This window comes from Ambystoma mexicanum, chromosome 8 (genome assembly GCF_040938575.1).
Source record: "Ambystoma mexicanum isolate Mex_15411 chromosome 8, UKY_AmexF1_1, whole genome shotgun sequence".
NCBI lineage: Eukaryota > Metazoa > Chordata > Amphibia > Caudata > Ambystomatidae > Ambystoma > Ambystoma mexicanum.
In genome coordinates this window covers 46,087,626-46,108,983 of record NC_090929.1, presented here as the reverse complement: position 1 = coordinate 46,108,983, position 21,358 = coordinate 46,087,626, and the positions used below count along the sequence as shown (strand labels likewise).

The following is a 21,358-nucleotide window of genomic DNA, read 5'->3' as shown; positions in this document are numbered from 1 at the left end:
ATTAACACCAGAGACCAGTCTCTAAACGTGGGACCGGGATTCAAACCTATTTTGCTCTGCGTCGCCTTGCTTCCAAGACAAACACGTTGCCCGTGTCATGCTCTCCCGGCATCAAACCCACTGGCAAACTAATACAAGCTTGACATGAGCAAGATCTGATTTCAGAACACAAACTCTGAATTGTTATAAATTCACTGGCTGCACAGAACCGTGCAGATCCATACTGCAAGCAGGATTGTGCCTCATGCATTCCCCAAATCCACCACCACCACCTCACACATCTGGCTTAGCTCAGAGACTTCAAATCAAACTGCTGATCCCACAAGCCATCAAACAGGACTTTTTTTTGCCAACCTTTGTTTTCTGAAATGTGCCAAAATGTTAAGCTGCAGCTACTTCGATTCAACCAGTGTCTTCTTCACACTGGACAATTACAGATTTAAACCATCTCATTATGGGGCCTTACACAGAAGTCGTATGCGGTCCGCCTTCACTCATCCACACGTTACACCAACATTCATCTCTACTCTGTGCCATACGTGCTCCACTTATAGATTCTTTATTATCAGCGCCCATATTTTTCACATAAGCGCCAGTGAAAGAGACATCAACCCCTTCAAGACTGACGATTTCACCAGCCTCCTGTTCAACGCTTTCCTCTGACCTTTGCTTAAGTTATTTTAAAAATGGACGAATCGATCTGTGTTCCAAGCTTGGAAGAAAATTATATTCATATTTACAGATATACAGACATCATAAAACAGGAACTTCTGCTTTGCAACACAACCTTGCCTCACTGCTATAGGGGGCAAATTCCACCTTGGGTCTGTGTGGAGTGGGGCACGGCCACCTCCTGGGCTAACAGTCTCACCGGGGGGTGGGGTACGGGGGTGCATGCTCTGGACGCCCAGTAAGAAGGTTCGGAGTGCTGCAGCATTTCTGGGTTTTGACAGTGAAGGTCAGACTGCATTTCAACTCCCCTTATTTATAGTCCAGGCTGCTGGATTCATGTCTCTGGGGGCCTCTTACTGTACCAAGAGACTCCTTTTTATTCTTTACTGCTTCTTTAATCCTGTGCACATTCTGTGTTCTTGATCCTAGTCTCTCGGCTTGTGGGGATGGATAGATTTCAGTTCCCTCTCAATGTCTCTAGTGGACAAAGCAAGGAGGGCAGTGTTCTCAGGATGGTGCCCTACAAGGATCACAATGGCAAGAAAGCACAGCAACACCCTGAGGATGCTAAAATCACACCACAGAGCGCGATAAACAAAAGCACTGTGGGTTTCAGAAATTAGAAAGATATTGGCCAGGCATTGTGGCCAAAATCCCCAACTGCTCTGCAATTGTACTGACTGGCACTAACATTTCTGACTGCAGATTGCTGTGCATCACGTACACCCACACACCAGTGCCGTGTCTACCTCTTTTTCCACGTCCACGCAAGTTCCTCAAAAGGGGGGTGCTGCGGTGGAGAATGGCCACTTCTGCATCTTTGGGGCCTATGAAATCTGAAAGGAAAAACGCCCTGCCTGCTGTCATGCTCAGTTTGCTCAGGTGGGAACTGGCTGCAATTAGCTAGACATCCACCTTAGACTTCACAAGAGTGCAAATAGAGACATGACAATTCCCAAAATTAAAGGGAAAGCTAAAAAAAATCCCCCCTCCTGCAAAGGAACAATATGCTTACTAAACAGTGCGCCATCATTATCTGCAATACCAATCAAGGCTCAGTGCAAGCTTCATCCATTGACTGTGTGTAGTAGAGTTTTCACCGCTAACCAGTATGAAGAGTAAGCTTTCGCCCATGCCCTTCAATGACACCACAAACGGCAGCCTAGGATTCCTACCAATGGCACCAATAAGGACCCGAAAAGTAGTCCAAGCTTACTCCTTGGCTAACACACATCTTGGATAACTAACACCTGTCACACAGATAGAACCAGCACCGGTGCCAGTTGGGACATGCCCCAAGTGACTCCCTTCAGCTACAGTGAGTTTGCATGCCCTCAAAAGCACATTGGTGTTTCAGGGATTTCAAAACTAGAGAAGGCTGCCTAGAGGAGGATCATGGAAACAAGAGGTCTAGTGCCCAAGAAAAGACCACAGACACAGTCGGCAAGGTCTGAGCAAGTACATATATCATTCTACATAATATGAAATGCACCAGCACGCAAGCTCGGGGGGGGGAGGGGGAACAACCCACAATCTCCCCAAACAGCCGTTACCATCTCGGTGGCTTCCAGTAGCATCTTAACAATGACTCTTTGTAAGGGCCACTGTCATTAATGCTTCGCGAGGGAGCTAAAGGGACTTCACCACTGACATTGCTTGGCCAAACTTCTGCAGCGACACTTGGGGATAGCCGGAATACAGACTCGTGTGAAAGGGGAGGTCCTATTATTGCTACATGATCCCATTGATGTAAACATATATTATATATACATTCATCCTGTACAGGTTTATACAGATATGGAAGGAAGGAAGGGTATTCCTAGCTCAACAAGGGAGTGTAACGGCATACAGCAGAACGCAACCAACACTTTAAAGCAACTGTTTCAAGAAATGGAGGACAAAGAATGCCTACAACATGGAGAGCCCGACCAACAGTTGGCTAACAGGAAATGTGTGCAAAAAGAGTACACCTTAAAGGCAGAGGAGTGCATATGCATAGGTCATACACGGGAATAGGGGCAGGAGAGACCTGTGCCGGCCCAAGCTGTACTCGGGGTGTTGGGGTTAGGGTGTGGTGGGTGGGTGGTTTGGATCTACCCCTGCAGTACACCTGAAAGACGAAGGAGACTGATCTGCCTCTACAAGGAAATCCCTGCAAGGGCTCAAGAGATAAAAGGAGACCTGGTTCTAGGCGTGTGAACCATGGTGTTGTGTAGCCAGCATCTCCGGTCCTAGAGCCATGCGGGCGGCCCATTTAGCACTGTCACCTAAGGAAGCATAAGCAGATAGGTAATGTCAGCACACACAGCATGCCAGGGCACAGAGGGAGGAATCCATGTGGCATGCCCGCTGCCTCTGTTTGCAAACGAATGAAGCAGACAATTTCGAAACCCTGTGACTATCTACATCTTCCGGCAATCAAAGCAAAATCACTGACACACACACACAGGCAGACAACCGGTACCCAAGCAACATATGCCTCACAGGTGCCCAACCAAAGTACCACCTGCCCGTCTACATGCAACATCTGCTGCACTATTGCTTTGCCTCACCTACCACCAGCACCAAATGCCTTGCCCCACTGCTCACTACTGGCATCAGTGTCTTCTGGCATGGGCCCTACAGCAGTGCACCAACTGCCTTGGGCTGGGTGCACTACACTTGGTAGTGCACTCTACACCACCAACTTCAGTCCTGCGCACATAGTCTACCGCCAACACCACCTGCCTCACGAATGCAGTCTACCGCCTGCATATCTACCATCAATACCACCTGCCTCACGAATACAGTCTACCGCCTGCATATCTACCGTCAACACCAACTGCCTCACGAATGCAGTCTACCGTCAACACCACTTGCCTCACGAATGCAGTCTACCACCTGCATATCTATAAAGATCACACTCTTCTGCAGGTATGCCCACCGCGGCACAATCTAAATCACACGCACAACCCTCCACCCACACAGCACCATCCGCTTCATGCATGTGTTGTAAAGGAAAGTGCCATCTGCCATCCACACTCTAGAACTGCACACTCCACCCCAGGAACCATTTTGGTGTTCTCTACCTCCAAGTCTCATCTGTTTTGCATGTTCTATCCCTCAGCACTAAGCCTCTCACTTGCACATTCTATCCCATCCCCCACCCCATCTCCCCCTCGCTTGAGTCTACCATGCACAGTCCCACGTTGCATACATAACACCTATGCGCAGTAACCCGGCAGAATATGCGGCGCACAAGCTCCGCCTGTGTGCCTGTTCATACAGAAAGTGAGCCTAGTGTAGCTCGCCACCAGTTGCCAAGCATGCTCCTACCGTCAGCGCAATCTGCCCCAGAGCCCCATCCATCGTGCATGCCCTGCCCATGGCATCTTCCTCATGCATGATGTGACCCTGCTATGCCAAGACTGCCATGCTCCGAGACCACCTCACACCTACTAACCTCTCCTGCAGCCTCCCGGCAACGGGCATAACCATTACCCAAACTGCAGAAGGTTTTCAACCCTCTTCCCACAGGAGCTACAGCTTCACACTCATCACTCCGACAGCTGCTATAGCCTCACACAGAGTCCCTTCCACTAACCAAGTCCAAGTGCAGCTGCAACATGGACACAGCGGCCGCTGCTGCCACTTGCATTTACACAAACCTATCACAGCTCCGGCTGCACAGGAACCCAATCCAAGTCTATCTGCAGAGGGACATGCCACCTTCATCCATGAGTGCTTCCTGTGGACCCCCTGCCAATCCCACCCAATCCACGTCTACCTGCAGAGGGACATGCCACCTTCATCCAGGCGTGCTTCCTCTGGACCCCCTGCCAATCCCACCCAATCCAAGTCTACCTGCAGAGGGACATGCCACCTTGATCCGTGAGCACTCCCCGTGGACCCCTGCCAATCCCACCCAATCCAAGTCTACCTGCAGAGGGACATGCCACATTGATCCGTGAGCACTCCCCGTGGACCCCTGCCAATCCCACCCAATCCAAGTCTACCTGCAGAGGGACATGCCACCTTGATCCATGAGTGCTTCCTGTGGACACCCTGCCAATCCCGCCCAATCCAAGTCTACCTGCAGAGGGACATGCCACCTTGATCCATGAGTGCTTCCTGTGGACCCCCTGCCAATCCCGCCCAATCCAAGTCTACCTGCAGAGGGACATGCCACCTTGATCCGTGAGCACTCCCCGTGGACCCCTGCCAATCCCACCCAATCCAAGTCTACCTGCAGAGGGACATACCACCTTGATCCATGAGTGCTTCCTGTGGACCCCTTGCCAATCCAAGTCTACCTGCAGAGGGACATGCCACCTTGTTCCATGAGTGCTTCCTGTGGACCCCCTGCCAATCCCACCCAATCCAAGTCTACCTGCAGAGGGACATGCCACCTTGATCCTGGAGTGCTCCCGCTGGACCCCTTGCCAATCCCACCCAATCCAAGTCTACCTGCAGAGGGACATTCCACCTTGATCCATGAGTGTTCCCTGTGGACCCCTTGCCAAGAGAGGGACATGCCACCTTGATCCATGAGTGCTTCCTGTGGACCCCCTGCCAATCCCACCCAATCCAAGTCTACCTGCAGAGGGACATGCCACCTTGATCCACAAGTGCTCCCTGTGGACCCCCTGCCAATCCCACCCAATCCAAGTCTTCCTGCAGAGGGACATGCCACCTTGATCCACGAGTGCTTCCTGTGGACCCCCTGCCAATCCCACCCAATCCAAGTCTACCTGCAGAGGGACATGCCACCTTGATCCATGAGTGCTTCCTGTAGACCACCTGCCAATCCCACCCAATTCAAGTCTACCTGCAGAGGGACATGCCACCTTGATCCAGGAGTGCTCCTGCTGGACCCCCTCCCAATCTATACCCTGGAGCTCTTGGCAGGTTTCAGGGGGACTGTGTAGATGTTAAGTGACACGAGGAGGATTAGGAATTAACTGTTAACCCCCATACATGAGTGGAACACTTCCCCCAATAGTCCGCCGACTCAAAAGAGCACCCACCCGCTCTTAGAATAGAGTGTTTATAGTCGCAGGGGGCCTGTTGAAGAAGCACACTTCCAGTGGGAAAGGTTATGGACAAACATTGTCCTGGGCTCCCAGAGCAAAGGGACGGATTAGATAAAGGGGGCATTTGAACTCCACTGCTCACACTAGTGGCATTTGCCGTAACTAGGCAGAAAAACTAAAAACGAATCCCCTCCTCCCCAATAGACCCTAGAATAAAATATGTTACACTGCAGAAGGACTGACTGGCTCTAGTCATTTTACACTCAACCCAGGCCCTGCTTCTCTCACCCCAAACCCAAATAAATGAGGCTCTGCCTCTTCAGGATAGCACACATCTGGAAAAACGGAAAAAAAAATACTCTGTCTTAATCGAAAAACTCTCCATGGCTCCGATGTGTGTTCCACAAATAGTCCTGGCTCAGGGTGGTGGGGGGAGGGATGGGGGAAGATCTCATGCGGAGGGGGGCGTGCTACATCATGTCCTTAAAGCCCCTCCTTCAGAGGTATTAATAAATTAAAAGTCTGAGTGAAAGCGCCACGCCAAGCTGCCACTCCCATCATGCCGTGCTCTCCCAGCTGGTGCGTTGTTCTGCGGAGCCATTGACCACCTTCTTGACCTTCTTTACGCCCTCCATGGCCCCCGACGTCGTCACCCTGAGAGGTACAAAGGAGAGCGTTAAAAAGGCAAGAGAGAAGACACTTCACTACTTCCAAGAAGAGCTTTAAGCAGTACCTACACATTGAAGCACCTGAGAAGCCATACCACAAGTTTCATAAAAGTGATATATTCTCACAAAAAAAGTAATGGCAATTCAAACCACGCATGAGAGCAGGGGAAGCTTCATGGGGTGGGAAACCAAGTTTGGGTAACAAGACAATTTTCCTCATCCATGTGTTTACAAATGAGGGGAGAAATCCCACAACATGGGAAGAGTTTCCCACTAGCGTTCTCTGTCACAATTAGTTTTAGGAGTGGTTTAGCAGTTAAAGGCAATTTAGGGTGTTCGAGAACACACGTCTGCACAATAGTTTACGAAAAGTAGAACTTTATGTTCTGAGAAGGCAAGTCAAATGTTATCCAGGTTACAGATAAGTAAACTATACGAAGAGGAGTCTCTTCAGTCTTTGAAGGGAATGACCCCTCATTTAGGGTCACTAGAAACGTTGACAATCACGCAGATAATTCAGGAACCCAATCCCGTTGGTCAGGGGGCGGTGCTTGCAGATCGGCAACCGGCAGCCAGTCTCTCAGAGGAAGAGTACGAAGAGACTGAACAGGGTCCGATTGGCTGAGCAGAATATGGCCCAGATGGCGCGGGCTACAGGCACGATTTTAAAGATCAGGCCCGTGCCCCTAGGTCTGTATGGTTCAGACGGTGGGCTGTTGAACTTTGTAAAGTTTGTCCCCGCTCTCCAGATAGGCAGAGGAGGTTCAGCAGATGCGCGGGATGACTGGAGACCCACTGGAGAAGGACCTGTTTCAGAGGAGATGCACTTCTGAAGTTTGGGGTCCCTTGCATGGCTCCTTTGCAGTCAGTGACCAGCAGTAACAGTTATGATATTTTATTTATATTGCGCCCATATACAGGTGTTTCAGAGCGCCACCAGGCAAAGGGAGGGGGAGCAGGGGAGAAAAGAAAAACAAACGATCTTACTAGGCCCAGTGACATTGAGAACGTGCAAGTGCATGGGAAAGGGGGCAGTGCAACAGAAAAAGGGAGGGGGGCAAAGAAGTGCAGGCATTGGATAAATAATAAGTTAGTGGATACATAAGTAAATAAATAAGGTAATAAGAGCAGTGATTGGTGCAGCCAGTGAAGGGTGCAGTGCAGGGCAAGTCAGATAGGGTAACATCTGATAAGTGCAGGAGAGGAGTGGGGTGACCTGCGAGGGTACAGATAACCGGCCCCTGTGCAGGGGTGGCCGGGAGGCAGTGCCGGAGGAAGTCCAGGAGGGCAGGTAACTGAGCCAAGGGGGTCCCGTTGGCAGGTGAGGCAAGACTGGACTCCTGCCCTCAGGAGTCCAGTCTTCCAGTTATGGAAGACTGAACTCCTGTGAGTCCCGATGATGCATTCAAGGGTCTTGTATGGGTATTGTCAAGGCGTCAGGAAGCAAGACACAGACAAAGTCACAAAAGATCTTTATTAACTTAAATGTCAGGATGGAAGAAGGCCCAACTTTCTCTATGCTACGGTGGGATTTCCCTACCTCAATGAAACAAAAGAAAGTGAGTCAAAGAGTTTAACTTAAACGTTTGTGTCCAAACTCTATACTTGCCCTCACAACTAAAGCTAAACAGTGTGTAGGGATGTCAATAACCAAAGCAATAGTGATGAACACAATGTCTGAGCTTCTACCAGGCCTCAGTTTATTCTTCAGCTCCCCTTCCCCAAGTGCAAGACAGTTCCACAAAAAAGTCTTAAGATTGACCTTGTTCAAGTTCACATAGTTCAACAAGCTCCTCAGGGCTCTCTTCCCAAAGTTCAAAATAACAGTTAAAAAAAAAAAAGGTAGGTCCTGTCCACAAAACAAAACTTGTAGTTCATCAAGCCTCAGGCTTCCCTTCACCAAGACTTCAACATAGAAAACAATGTGTCATCCAGTCTTTTAAAGTTCAACTAAACACTGGGTCATCCTGACACTTTCCAGTTTGCCTCACCAGTTCACTTGCAGCGCTCCTTCTGGGTTGGCATCATGCCTTTATCTTCACGATGTAGGACTCACTGGTCTAGGTGCTATTGTCAGACCACACGGTCCACAGGTCGCACAACCAGGACCCCTTGGCTCTTCAGCCCCCGTTTCCTCTGCATTTGTCCCTGCGTACAAGGTCATGTTCCTTTAGCTTCTCCTTGATGGCTTCTTGGCTTTCTGTGCAGTATTTACACTCCTCTGGCTTCTCCCGATTAGCATTAGTCACAGAGTTCACTTGGTGGTGGTCCTGTTCATGCCCCACCTTTACTTGCGCTTCTTCACACTTGCTTCCATCCCTATGGGTTTCTTTCATATGGGTGTTTTCCTGTTCAACCTTTATTAGCCATTTGCTTTGCTTAGAAAGGTTATATTTCCTCTCACAATTCAATATGGTTTTGATTTTTAGGTTTTCAGTTAATTTGGTATTCAACTTGCGTGGTTTAGCCCAGTTTAAACTTTCATTCTGTTCTGCGTTCAATATGCGTTGCTTGACACTTTAAAACTTTCATTCAGTTTGGTATTCAATATGTATATTTTTAGTGCTGTTTTCACCTCCCATTCAGCTCGGTATTCAAAAACTATATTTTTAGTGCCATTTAAGAACTTCCATTAATTTCGGTATTCTATATGTAACTCATCTTTGAAGATTCGATTCGTACAATTCTTAATTTGTTGCATGCAGCCTGCCCGGAACGCGCTGCGGTTTTCTAGTGTCGTTCCCCAACGCTCACCAGTCTGTTGCAGCAGCACTGCTACTTTCTCTGGCTTCCCAGGTTGGCGCTCAGACCTCTGCAAGCCCTGCTCACATGTCGGGTTTACTTCTGCATGCGCAGGCAACCCTGTTAGCTGTGGGTGGACATGGACAGCATCTTTGCTCGTACGCAGCTCCTAGCTGCTCAATCTTGATCACAGAGCCTCCCACGCCTCGGGATTGTCTTCCCACTACTGCAGCTGCCTCTTCATGAAAGGGGTCCCCTGGTCTCTCCTACACCAGCCTCCCTGTTGTGCTCTCTCGTTCTCTTCATTGGTGTCCCTTTATACACCTGCAGCCCTATGACAGGCTTCAGGTGTGGATGCCTAATTGAACTTGCCCAACCATGATTAAGGGGTCATGCCTGACTCTCTCCATACTTTGCAGACATCTTCCTCATCTCAGTACCATAGTTGTAAAACAAAAGTGTAGTGTTCATTCCTCATAGTATCTTCTTTGTCCCAGTACTTTAAAGTGTTACATGCGGGGAAATTAGGGGAGAAGTCTTGCAAAACCCCATAAAGGTTGGGGTGGGGGGGCTAGGTTGGTCAAGGTTAGGGAAAGGTAGCTATCATGCTTCGCCCGTGGGTACCCCATTCCCAAACTACGAGGACCCTCTACCCAGAACTGGTCTTTGCTCTGCAGCCTTCACTCTTCCAAAGTGGGAGGAAGCCACAGCCACACATGCCAACATCCGTGCCCCATTTATACAAAGTGTACCAGGAGAGGGAACCAGAGAAGAGCGTAGCCCAGGGGACCCACAAAGAAGACTTCCAGGACCAGCACCCCAACCCCAGGACTCCAAATGCAGCCTAGTAATGGAGGGGTGTTTGGCCGTTATGTTTTAGGACTGCTAGGGTAGTTGGGGGCTCTGGCTGGGGTAACTCGAACCCATGATGCAGCAAACACCCAGAGGCTCAACAACGACGACACCAGAAAGGAGCATCTCCACGGTGAATAACTCTGAAGCAGAGAGGACACTGGCAGAAGCACTACATGGCCCAGCAAATGTGACAGGACAGCAAAGAGGGAGCAGAAGGGAACAGGGAGCCAGCAAGCAAATAAATGGTCCCAAGGTAACGGCTGAAGGTGACTGAGCGGAGGCAGAGTAGCAGTGACCTACTTGGATTTCCAAGCCAGTAACCCTGTACCCGAGACATTTGGGCCAGAAGGCTGTTTAAAGTGGCTCTGAAAATGCAAGTGAGGAGAAGTCCAGTAGGAACCACCAGGACAACAGCACGAAGCAAAGAAAGAGCTTTGGGTGGGAGTCAACCAGCAATGAGACGCAGGATGTACAGGACAAAGGAGCCAGGGAGAAACCACTCTGGCCAGACCAAGATGTTCACAGCAGAAGCCCATCTTTACAGAAGTCTTCATATAAGTTTCAAACAGGTCAGAAAAACGCACACTGTCTCCCTAATGAAAACTCACCCATCTCCCCAACCCCTCTCTAGGAAGCAAACTAAGGTCTTGATTGCAGTCTGCCCAACCCACAGGCACCTCCACAGAGGATGAGGACTGAGATGCCGGTGAGACTTTAGACAAGTATGTTTTGATCTAAACCTAAATTAGAGGGTGAGCTCACGAGGAGCTTAAATCAAGAAAACCTAAATTCTGGCCATGGATCAAGGTGCACACAAAGGATACCCAGCATGAAGACATCATTACCACCAATGGCTAACATATAGAAGCATTTGCGGTCTACTAATGCCATAAAAACAGCTACAACCTGGGTGTAGCCAAAACTAAACTCCAGCCGCCACCCGCCTTCTCCACAACACACTTTCACAGTGTTAGAACATCTCCTTCCAAGGAAGCCAAATGAGAGCCAAGGTCAGCACACTAGCAAACGGTTGCTGTGACAGAGAGGGCGGGGAGGGAGGGGTCTTTAGTGCACGTCTTGTTGCGAAAGGTCCACAAAACAGTGAAGCTAGCAAAAAGATTGAGGAACCCAAAAAGTTCAGGAGCAAGAACTTCAAAATGGAATTGTGTGATCATGACATGAAAACGCACTTTTGACGACAGTGGTTTGTAGCAGCAGTCTGTATATGTTGAGCAGGGCAAAATCTCAGGTTCTTTTCACTATGTTGACTGAGCAGGTGGTGTGAAGAACGGAAACAAAGAACATCTCAGAGACCAACACAGATTGGTTTCCGAGGCAGAGTTTGAAGAGACAAAGATCGGTGAGAGCACAAACAAGGAATTTGATTTTCAGGTAAACATATACTTTGAATTTTATGTTGTTCAACATTTTGAGTTAGGGAGGCCTCAAACTAAGAGGCAATAAGATGAATGTTTTGTTTTTAAAGAGTAGCATGATGACCGTCAATCTAGCAGCAAGAGGCTGAATGAGATTTAAGTGTCTCAAAATGAAATGTAAAAAGCATGTCCCGTTAACAGAACCTTTTTCACATTTCACAATAAGTAGAAGATAGAACAACAACAATTGGACATTACCAAATTAATCAATTAAAACAATATAGTGCTATCTTGTCTTCTCCCCGATGGCTACAGGTCATGTCCATGTCCCGCCCCAATGGTGCTGGCAGCGGGGTTGCTTCAATTACCCTAAGTAGGTCCCTTCTTCCCTCATACCCACCCAGCCTTACTCCTCTGAGAGACTGGTCTGCAAGTTGGTCATTTCTCTCCTCCCTCCTCTCGGACCATGGCCACTGTCTACAGGCCCCTTCACCCCTCGGCTCTACCACCCTTATCTCTGAATAGGACGATTTCTGCTCGTCTCTCCTCTCAACCACCTCTGAACTCCTTCTCTTGGCCGATTTCAACTTCCTTCTGGACTTCATCACCGCATCCACTCTCTTCCATGACCTCTGCACCTTGCTCTCCCTCTCCCTCCTGGTCCAACCCACTCAGCTGGACACACTCTAGACACCCTCATCCACTCTGATCTTTCACACTCTTCTCCCCACTGGTCACCCCTCTATTCTGTTCAGATCACTCTCTTCCCACCAGGGTCCCTTCGGCCCTCTGACCGCACCTCCCCCAGTCCTGCCAACCTTGTTAATGGACGTCCGTCCGGTGAAACTAGTCTCAGCTGCTGCCTTTGCTTCCACTTTCACCCCCCCCCCTGCACCCAGACTACCTCCGACTCTATTCTCAGCAACTTCCATCTTACCGTTAGCCACGCTCTGGACATTCTTGCCCCAATCATGAGGATCCGCCCGAAACCTGCCACTAAACAACACCTGGTACGACTCTGAACTTGCAACCCTGAAGCACAAGTGCAGAGCTGCGGTACAGAAGTGGCAGTGCTCTAGCTCGCCCACTGGCGCTGGCGACCGGTCAGTTTGTCAAAGACAATACGACTTAACATTTGTGCCAAGAAAAGCGCCCACATTCAGGAGCGGGTCTTTGGCACATGAACCAACTGGGCTGAACTCGTTAAAAACTGCAGGGAACTAGCCAACCTATCTGCAGGCTCCTTCTCACCCCTGCCCTTCCAAGCCGTCTGCAACGCATTGGCCACATACTTCACTACTAAAACTCAGGACATCCTGAGCACTCTTGCGTCCCTCTCCCCTGACCCCTCCTCCACTCCCTTGCCTCCTATGGCCTCCCACCTTCCTTCCTCTTCTCCCGTCATCACCTGATGAGGTCACCAGAGTTGTCTGCTCCATGAAGCACTTCTCCAAACACGTGTCCCCGCCCCCCCGCTCCTCCAGAACCATTAAGGACAACATTGGCTCTCTTGGCCCTGCACTCGCGGATTTCTGCAACCACTCCTCTGCCACTGCATCTTTCCCCTCAATCGCTCCCTTGTACGCCCTCCCTGCTCATGAAAAAACCTCCAGCAGACCCCACCTGCCCAGCCAAATACCGCCTTATCTCCATCACCCCCTTCCTTGGGAAACTCTTGGAGGAACTTGCCTTTTCACAACTTACTTCTCATACTGAACTTGATGGCGGTCTCCACGACCATCAGTCTGGATTCTGAGCATCCAGAGGAACGGAAACTGCTCCCCTGAACACCTGTGAAGAACTGCTCGCATCTCTGGACTCTGACTCCAGCTGTCCTCATTCTACTGTCTCTTCTACCTTTGACATGGTCAACCATTTCATCCTCATAAAACAGTTCCACGATACCCTGGTATCTCAGAACAGGCACTGGGCGGACGGACCCCCTTCCCAGGTTATTCTGGGCACCTCATTCTCCACCTGCGGTGTCCCCCAGGGCTCCAACCTCTCCCCTTGGCTCTTGAACAATTAACTTGCTCCAGTGGCACTCCTCATTTTCACCTTTTCTACTAACTTCCAGTGCAAGGCAGAGGAGACAGAACTTTTCTGCTGACCCTCTTCTTCCATCATCCCGGACTACCTATCTGCCATCCAGTACTGGTACACGTCCAACAATCTCTGCCTCAATATCAGCAAGACTGAGGATCCTGCCTATTGGAACCCCTGCTCCCTCTTTCTTCCCCTCACTTTGGTCATCCTCTATGGGCCCTCCCCCTTCTCTTTCACATGAAGACAGAAACCTTGGGGTCACCTTCGACTCCCCTCTCATTCAGGACATTGCCAAGAAGTGCCACTTAACTCTTCCTTCTCAAAAGGAATTCTCCCTTTTCTCATGTTCCCCCAGAGGTTCAACGTTACCCGAACCCTGGTTCTCTCTAGGCTTGAATACTGCAACAGCCTTCTCTTAAATCTACCCTCTTCCTCTACGACCCCCTCCAGCTAATCCAGAATAGGGCAGCAAGACTTATCCTTGGCCTCAAGTGCAAGGGCCGCATCTCTCCACTGGCTAAAGTTTGCTGGCCAGATTAAATTCAAATCTCCATCGTCCATAAGGTTGTCTGGGGCCGTGGGCCACACTATCTGCAACTTGCTCTTACTAAATACTCTCCCCCTAGACCTCTGTGTTCCTGTGGTACCAAATCCCTGTGTGTGAAGTGTTTTGCTAAACAGAGGACCGGAGAGCGACATTTCACCTCAGCTGGATCCCTCTTATGGAAAAGCTTCTCTGTTCCTTGTCTGCAGCCAGACATCCTCAAATTCCAGAAGCTCCTCAAGACTTTTTTCACCACCTCCTTCCCTCCTCTACTAATCTTACAGTCGCAGTGATTGGTGACGAGGGCCCTTCTGTGTCCTTCGGGGCCTTGTTTCCCCCCCCCCCCTCCCCACAACCAATCGACTCAGCCTCTGCCTAAAGACAGCACTTGCCTTGGCACTCACTGGCCTACGTCACTGCAGGCCTGCACTTAACTACTTAGTGCATCTCAATGCTCCCTAGCGCTTACTACACTGAGCACTTACATCTGCTGCTCACCAACACGCACAGGCACTCCAGCACTTACCCACTCCCTCCTTCCATTTACCTCTTTGCACTTGCACGCTTTGAATGCTCACAAGGCCTAGTAGGTTGATCTTTATCCTCCAGTGTATATATTGTTTTCAATCCCTTGTTCCCACTGTGTTGCCCTGTGGGCGCTTTGAAACAAGCCACTTGTTGTATAAGTGCCTAACAAATGCACAATCAATCAATAAATGCCAGTGCTGGGAGGAAAAGGGGCACCAACCTCTGTCCACAGAGACAGGTCCCAACATTTTGGTTGTAAAGACCTCAATTGTATCCATTTGAAGCCATCGATCTTCAGCCGCCACACTTGCCACGAGGGTGGTTCTCAGCTGTACCCATCTGAAGAATGCTCATGCGGCGGCGGCTCCTGTCCTGCAAATGCTAAAAGCAGACCAGGCGCACGGGACCTTTGGATTAGGAGCCACTGCTATCTAAAGTGGAAGCTTCTCTTGCTAAGCGTTCCTCCTTCAGCATTTTCCATCCGACCCCCTGTGCAGGGACCATAACCACCATCATGTGGTCAAACTGAATGCAAGATATGCTCCAGTGTCCCGCGGACACCGTGAATCAGACTCGGCACCGAGGCGCGAACGGAAGCCCATCGCGCAGAGACAAGAGAAAGCCTGATGGTGTGGGCCACCACTGTGTAGCTTGCACGTTCCAAAATGTTAGGATGTCCCTCACAGAGAGAGGAATGAGAGAGCGAGAGGCACTCCTTCGGGGATCTGAATTCTGCGCGGCAGGGCCTGCAGCTGCTGAGGGTTGATCCAAGGCAAGCCCCTCCCCCGGCCCAAAAATAAAGAGTGCACTATAGCCCGAAGATTGGGGCACCTGCAAGGCAATGCTAGCTGCAGTACAGAGGACAACAGGTGACACCCTGCTCCGGTGGGGACGATTAGAGGAGACAGCACCGCTTAAGAACAAAGGGTGAGGCGTGCTCCTCCTGCCAATGCAGGGTTATGGAGGAGCTTGAAGTTCAGATTGCACGGTGATGGGCACAGAGAAGAGGGCTGAGTGCCAGGGCCTCTCACCACACAATAGGTAATCGTGCTCTGATGTGGATTAGCCGTATAACAGTCAGACATGAACTAAGCAACAAGAGGCACAATAGCCCCAATCAGCAAGACGGGTACCTGGCATGAGGAGAGAAACAGAAAGGAGGGAATTTAAATTACATTTAGCACTTACTGATCATTGTAAACTTTGGATTATAGTGGTTCTGCCAAACCGCTGCAGCAACTGAGAACAAGCCAAGAGAATCCCTCCAACACTCTAGATCTGCATCTAGAGAAATCCCCCAGCCGACTACATCTCAAATGAAGTCTCAGAAAACAGATGGAGAAAGCAAACAAAAGCACCAATAGCAGAGATGTTTGCTCACGATTGCAGCGCAAGATAAGTCCAATAAAATGGGCACTATGATAGATCAGACACACATAATGCACAGAAGGGGATAGCCATGAAAGCACTGGTGACCAAGGCTGACGGACAACTTTAAATAAAAAAATAAATACATTAAAAAAAAAAAAGGATCCCCACCAACATAGCGGAACGAACGCAAAAAGACCCTGCAATTAACTAAACAATTCTGGAAGAGCAAAGACTGATTGAAGAAATTGAAACAGCATGTGAACAGCGCTATGATACTTCTGAATCAGATAAATTAGTCAAATGTTGAGGCAGCATGAAAAGCTATGCAAGACAAACTGGCGGATCTCAAAACCGCTGCTGAAACGTAAGGGTGAGGGGTGCCACTTCACACATTCCTGACACAGAGTTGGAAAGCTATTGTAATGCTCTGCTGATTGGAGCGAATAAAGGCTGCCTCGATAGACTCCAAGTGCTGCAGAACGCGGCGGTTCATATTATGCGCACATGTCCCGGCCGCAAGCAGGAAGCTTCACTAGTTCGCGGTATCACCTAGAGTACGATTCAAGGCTCTCTTTGGCCCCCAAATGTATCAATGGTAAGGTGCCCATTTACAGTTAAAAGAGCGTATGAGATTATACGCTCCTTCTAGATCACTCCGTTCCAGTTTTTGCTGGCTCTTGCAGGTGCCAAAACAAAGGGTTTTAAATGATTTACTAGAAGAGGGTTCACTGTAGTGTAAAGAGGCAGGATTGCAGTCAGAGACTTGTTTGCACCCGCCTCATGCTTTCAAAGGACTGAAGGTTCCGCCTCAACGCGGATAAGAAAAGGAGAGGAATCCTGCACTCTGCAAGCAACATGGGCACCGGCTAGACAGATTTCCTCGAGACAGACGAGTTTAGTCTAGGAGGCCGCTATTCCCACTGCAATCCTCAAGCGGGTCAAAAGGGGTTCCTTGGCAGAGCCAGAGCCTAGCTAGAAAATCAGGGGTAGAGCTTTATGGATTCAAATGCACCTTTGAAGTACCAAGTTAAAAGCCAAATTAGACTTCTGCAAATATGGCAGTTACAGCAGCCTGACGAAATTCATTACACCGTCTTCTGTCATGTATATAGAGGTTTTTCCAGAATAGATGACACTTTAATGTCCCCAGAGCTTTTCTCTGCCTATATTAATAAGAGACATTAACAAGAATGTTAGACAATTCTCCAGCATCCATTAATATAAAATAGGCAAGGTGAGTCTTAAAATATTTTAGTCACCATGGGGAGGGGGGTGGGGGGGTTGTTTTATTCTTCAAGATGCAGTGATGAAAAAGAAAAACGGCAGAACTCTATACAGTCAAGAAAATAGCTACTAGAAGTCCACCCAGGAATCTCACACAGCAGTGGCGGGGGGAAATAAGCCAAGCATATGAGTTTGTAAAAGCTTCTGAATTACTGAAGGAACACCTGCAGCAAGAGGCTAGGCAGTGTGGAAAAGCACACAAAATAAAGGTTCCATTCAAAAAATATAGGAATTGAGGATAGCTAAAACAAAACGAGTGGCTCATTTGACCAGGACAGTTGCCAACAGTATGTTTAACAAAGAATACTATTTTGCATGTGGCCTTCAGACATCTGGGGCATAAAATACATTAAAATGATATTCCTCATCTAAAGGATAGAAGGGCACACTACTCTCAGGAAAAAGAAAAAGCTAACATCTTAAAGGGCTGCTTCGACCAGTTAATGAAACTTGGTCATCTAGATTACACAATACAGAATATATCTCTAGCCTCATCAGAAGGGAGAAAGCTCGGCATTACAGGCCGCAATCCCAAGGCAACAGAGGAATCTATTAACACTTCACTCACCAATAGAGCCCTGGGCCGACCCCAAATATTATAGCGTATTTAAATCCCAACAAACTTAAGCCATGGATACATGATCAGTTTCAACTCCGGCTCGCTAAGACGGAAACAACAACCGCTCTGCTTTTAAACCAGGCAAGGCTAGGACTGAGCGCGAGGCCGATAAACCTTAGTTCCTTGGTAAATGCAGACACCAAAATCTATGCAAAAGTCCTAGTGAACCGCCTGATGAAATGGGGACGAACTAATCAGATGCACATTGTAAGGCAAGCAATCCATTTAATAGGTAAGTGCAGAGATTCAAATGTCTCTTTGCTAGCTTTAGACACCAACAAAGCTTTGATACCTTTTATATAAATGGTATACTTTAATGTTTTTATTGTGCATTGGTTTGAAACAAATTTCACACAAAATCTTATTTCACAATTACCGATCACATGTCAAACCACAAACAATTTAAAAACAGTCTTACAAGTCATAACAGATTAAATGCAATTAACACCAGCTATAACAGGCGACGTTTGTATCCTTTGTTAAAAGCTTGATCATGTACAAAACGCGCAAAGTCAATTTTCTCGAAGTTGCAAAACTAGGCATTCCGTGAATAGAGGTTTCAAAGCTTCCACTGTCTTCACATCTAACCAAAAGCTACAATAATGCGCTGCTCTCAATAGGTCACTGGATACAAGTTCAGACACGCCGCTATAAACCTAGGACTCAACTTCTGGTTCGTAAATGTAGGCAAATAGCACAGAAGGCAATAGAATCCCTTTCCTCTATGTAGATCTATGTAAATAATACATCCGGTCCTGCTATCAACATTTTCATTTACCATTGAGGGGACTGAATAATAAATGATCTTGTGTCAAGTTCAATAAAACTAGTAATTAATTGGTGTGCTGAAGCCAATTAAGTTCTCGACAACCCCCTTTCTAAAATGTCCAAACAGCACATTGGGCGTACGGGCTAAAATCTGTGTATGCAAATTCAACATTTTCCAATGAACTACTGGACACAAAGACAGAAGACCCAACGCATATCCAATAACTGCAGCTGGAATATGATTTGGTAGTTGCAATGTCTTTTCCATAGCACAGCCTCAGGTTTTGGCCACTTCATTTCCAAAATGGTTCAACATAGTTAGGCCCTGTAAAATAGATACAGCACTCTTCATTATCAATGGTGTAATAGAAAAAAAAAGACCATATTCTTTTCTCATTTGGGCCACAAATACCATGATTCACCGTTTAATATTAGTAGAGGTTTTCGTATAATTCGTCTTCTCAGTTACCATAAAACCGAAGTATTTCCAATTATCCACAACCTTCAACCTCACATCTTTTAAATCCGAATCAACATTCTTTTTGTGTTTTCTTTTAAAGGGCCAAGAGTCAAGCTCTTGGTTTTTGAGGTGTTTATTTCCAAGTCATTCTCTCACATGTAAGGCTTCAAACCATTAAGTGCATGCTGGAGACCTAGAGGGGTGTGATCGAACATAATTAAATCATCCGCAAAAGCCAAAAATGGAATGGAAGCTACCAGTGGCGGAAATGTTTCACAATCACAGCGGAAATGGTAATATTCAGAACGCCGCAAGAATACACACCATATGATAGCCATCAAGAGCAGAACACTGCAGGAATACACAGCATAAGATAACCATCAAGAGCAGAACACTGCAGAAATACACACCATAGGATAACCATCAAGAGCAGAACACTGCAGAAATACACACCATAGGATAACCATCAAGAGCAGAACACTGCAGAAATACACACCATAGGATAACCAAGAGCAGAACACCGCAGAAATACACATCATAAGATAAGAGCAGAACACCGCAGGAATACACACCATAAGATAACCACCAAGAGCAGAACACCGCAGAAATACACATCATAAGATAAGAGCAGAACACCGCAGGAATACACACCATAAGATAACCACCAAGAGCAGAACACTGCAGGAATACACACCATAAGATAACCACCAAGAGCAGAACACCGCAGGAATACACACCATAAGATAACCACCAAGAGCAGAACACTGCAGGAATACACACCATAAGATAACCACCAAGAGCAGAACACTGCAGGAATACACACCATAAAATAACCAGCTAGAGCAGAACACCGCAGGAATACACGCCATAAAATAACCAGCTAGAGCAGAACACCGCAGGAATACACACCATAAGATAACCAGCTAGAGCAGAAAGGTAGGAATGTTTAATATGAGCCCGCTGGAGGAAGAACAAGCTTCGTACTCGATGCATTATCTTTTGTTTAATAATAACTACACAGGACGACAACTTGTTGCACCTTTTTATTACAAATCATTTTTGTGATTTGCATTAAAGACACCAAAAGGAAGAGCACAAGGAGGAGACTGAGTGCAGGAATGTCCAATATGAGGGGGGCCAGTGGCCTTCTCCAACTTGCTCCCAGAGTCCCGGTGCAGTGGAGCGAGCTACAGCAGACTGCACACCAAGCCTTCAAATGGCTTCCTACAAGTGTCTCAAGTCACTGAAATGGCTGCTAAATAACTGATTCACTACATGTTTCTTGGAACTAGGATTCCATTCTTGCGTTTACTCCGGAGCCAACCCAGCTTTAGTTGCAGGACTAGTTAAGCTCTTGGCTCATGTCCGGGCGCAAACGAATGCCTAGAGGCAATGTCCATGTGCTCCACATTTACACTGCAGGGTGTCTGGGCAGGTAGGTCAAATTTAAAATAAACTGGGGTACCGCCACTCCCGCTCCAATTAGAAGTGCTTGAAGATTGGGGAAACGCGTCCATTAGGTCCTTGACTCCAATGAGCATTGGCGTGGGCGATCCTTGGACGCTGGGTAAGAGCCTGGGGTCTAACTTAACAGGGCTCTGCTGCCAAACAGTGGCCAAGGAATGGAAGGCACTCTTGCAGGCCGGGACACTGCGGTTCGTGCTTTCTCCATCGCTGCACAGGGCACCGGGCACCGTCTACACATAACCAGTGAAGCACCCGCCTCTCTTCTGAAGATAGTTTATGTCACCGTATATGGGGGGCACGCGTGGCATGACGAGCACTTGGTGACCTCGGGATATAGCCAGTGCGAAGGGTGATGTGCGCCTCCAAGTACAGTCGCATATTGGTATGATCACGTGGTTTGGGCACAGCTTGTTTAAACAGTGCTCTGAACACGGATTGCACGTTTGCCACTGTAGTGTCGCTGGTCCCCAGGTTCTGGGCCTTTTTCTGTTCTCCGAGAAAGAAGAGAAACACGGTCTCATGTATTGCGCAAAGCCCGTCTCCATCACATGCAGCGATGCCACAGGGGAGTAAAGCTTCCTGGCCACAGCGATGCCACAGGGGAGTAAAGCTTCCTGGCCACAGCGAAGCCACAGGGGAGTAAAGCTTCCTGGCCACAGCGATGCCACAGGGGAGTAAAGTTTCTCCATTCACCCCTCTCCATTTGTTTCCAGAGACCGGAGTGATCACAGGTACTATGCACCCCGTTCCTTGCGACTGTACCCCAACATGCTTTCACCCCTTGTCGGGGGAAGTGCTCCGATAAGCGAAGCTGCAAAGCCTACTCTGAGGAGCGGGATATTGCACTACGTTGCAGCCGCGTGTTGAGACAGGAGGATGTGATGGGAAAACCCTTGATGGGCACCCCTGAACCGGGGCGCCTGGTGACCCTCCCCACGCTCACCTC

General features: G+C 48.4%; 1 protein-coding gene across 7 annotated transcripts in view; it reads right to left on the bottom strand.

The window, feature by feature from the left end:
* Positions 1–705: 705 nt before the first annotated feature.
* Positions 706–21,358, bottom strand: part of GPR107 (G protein-coupled receptor 107) — a 387,352-nt gene continuing 366,699 nt past the window's right edge. Inside the window, exons 18-20 of one of the 7 annotated variants that reach the window (XR_011268472.1) lie at positions 5,191–6,338; positions 4,965–5,060; positions 706–4,897 (exon numbers count right to left, since the gene is read on the bottom strand). Coding sequence is in view for 1 of the 7 variants with exons in the window: in XM_069609259.1 (XP_069465360.1) it covers positions 6,242–6,338 (97 nt within the window). In the remaining 6 variants the exon portion in view is untranslated. Of the gene's footprint in view, positions 6,339–21,358 lie in introns of all 7 variants that reach the window. The other 6 variants (XR_011268468.1, XR_011268470.1, XR_011268471.1 and 3 more) reach the window with 6 other exon arrangements.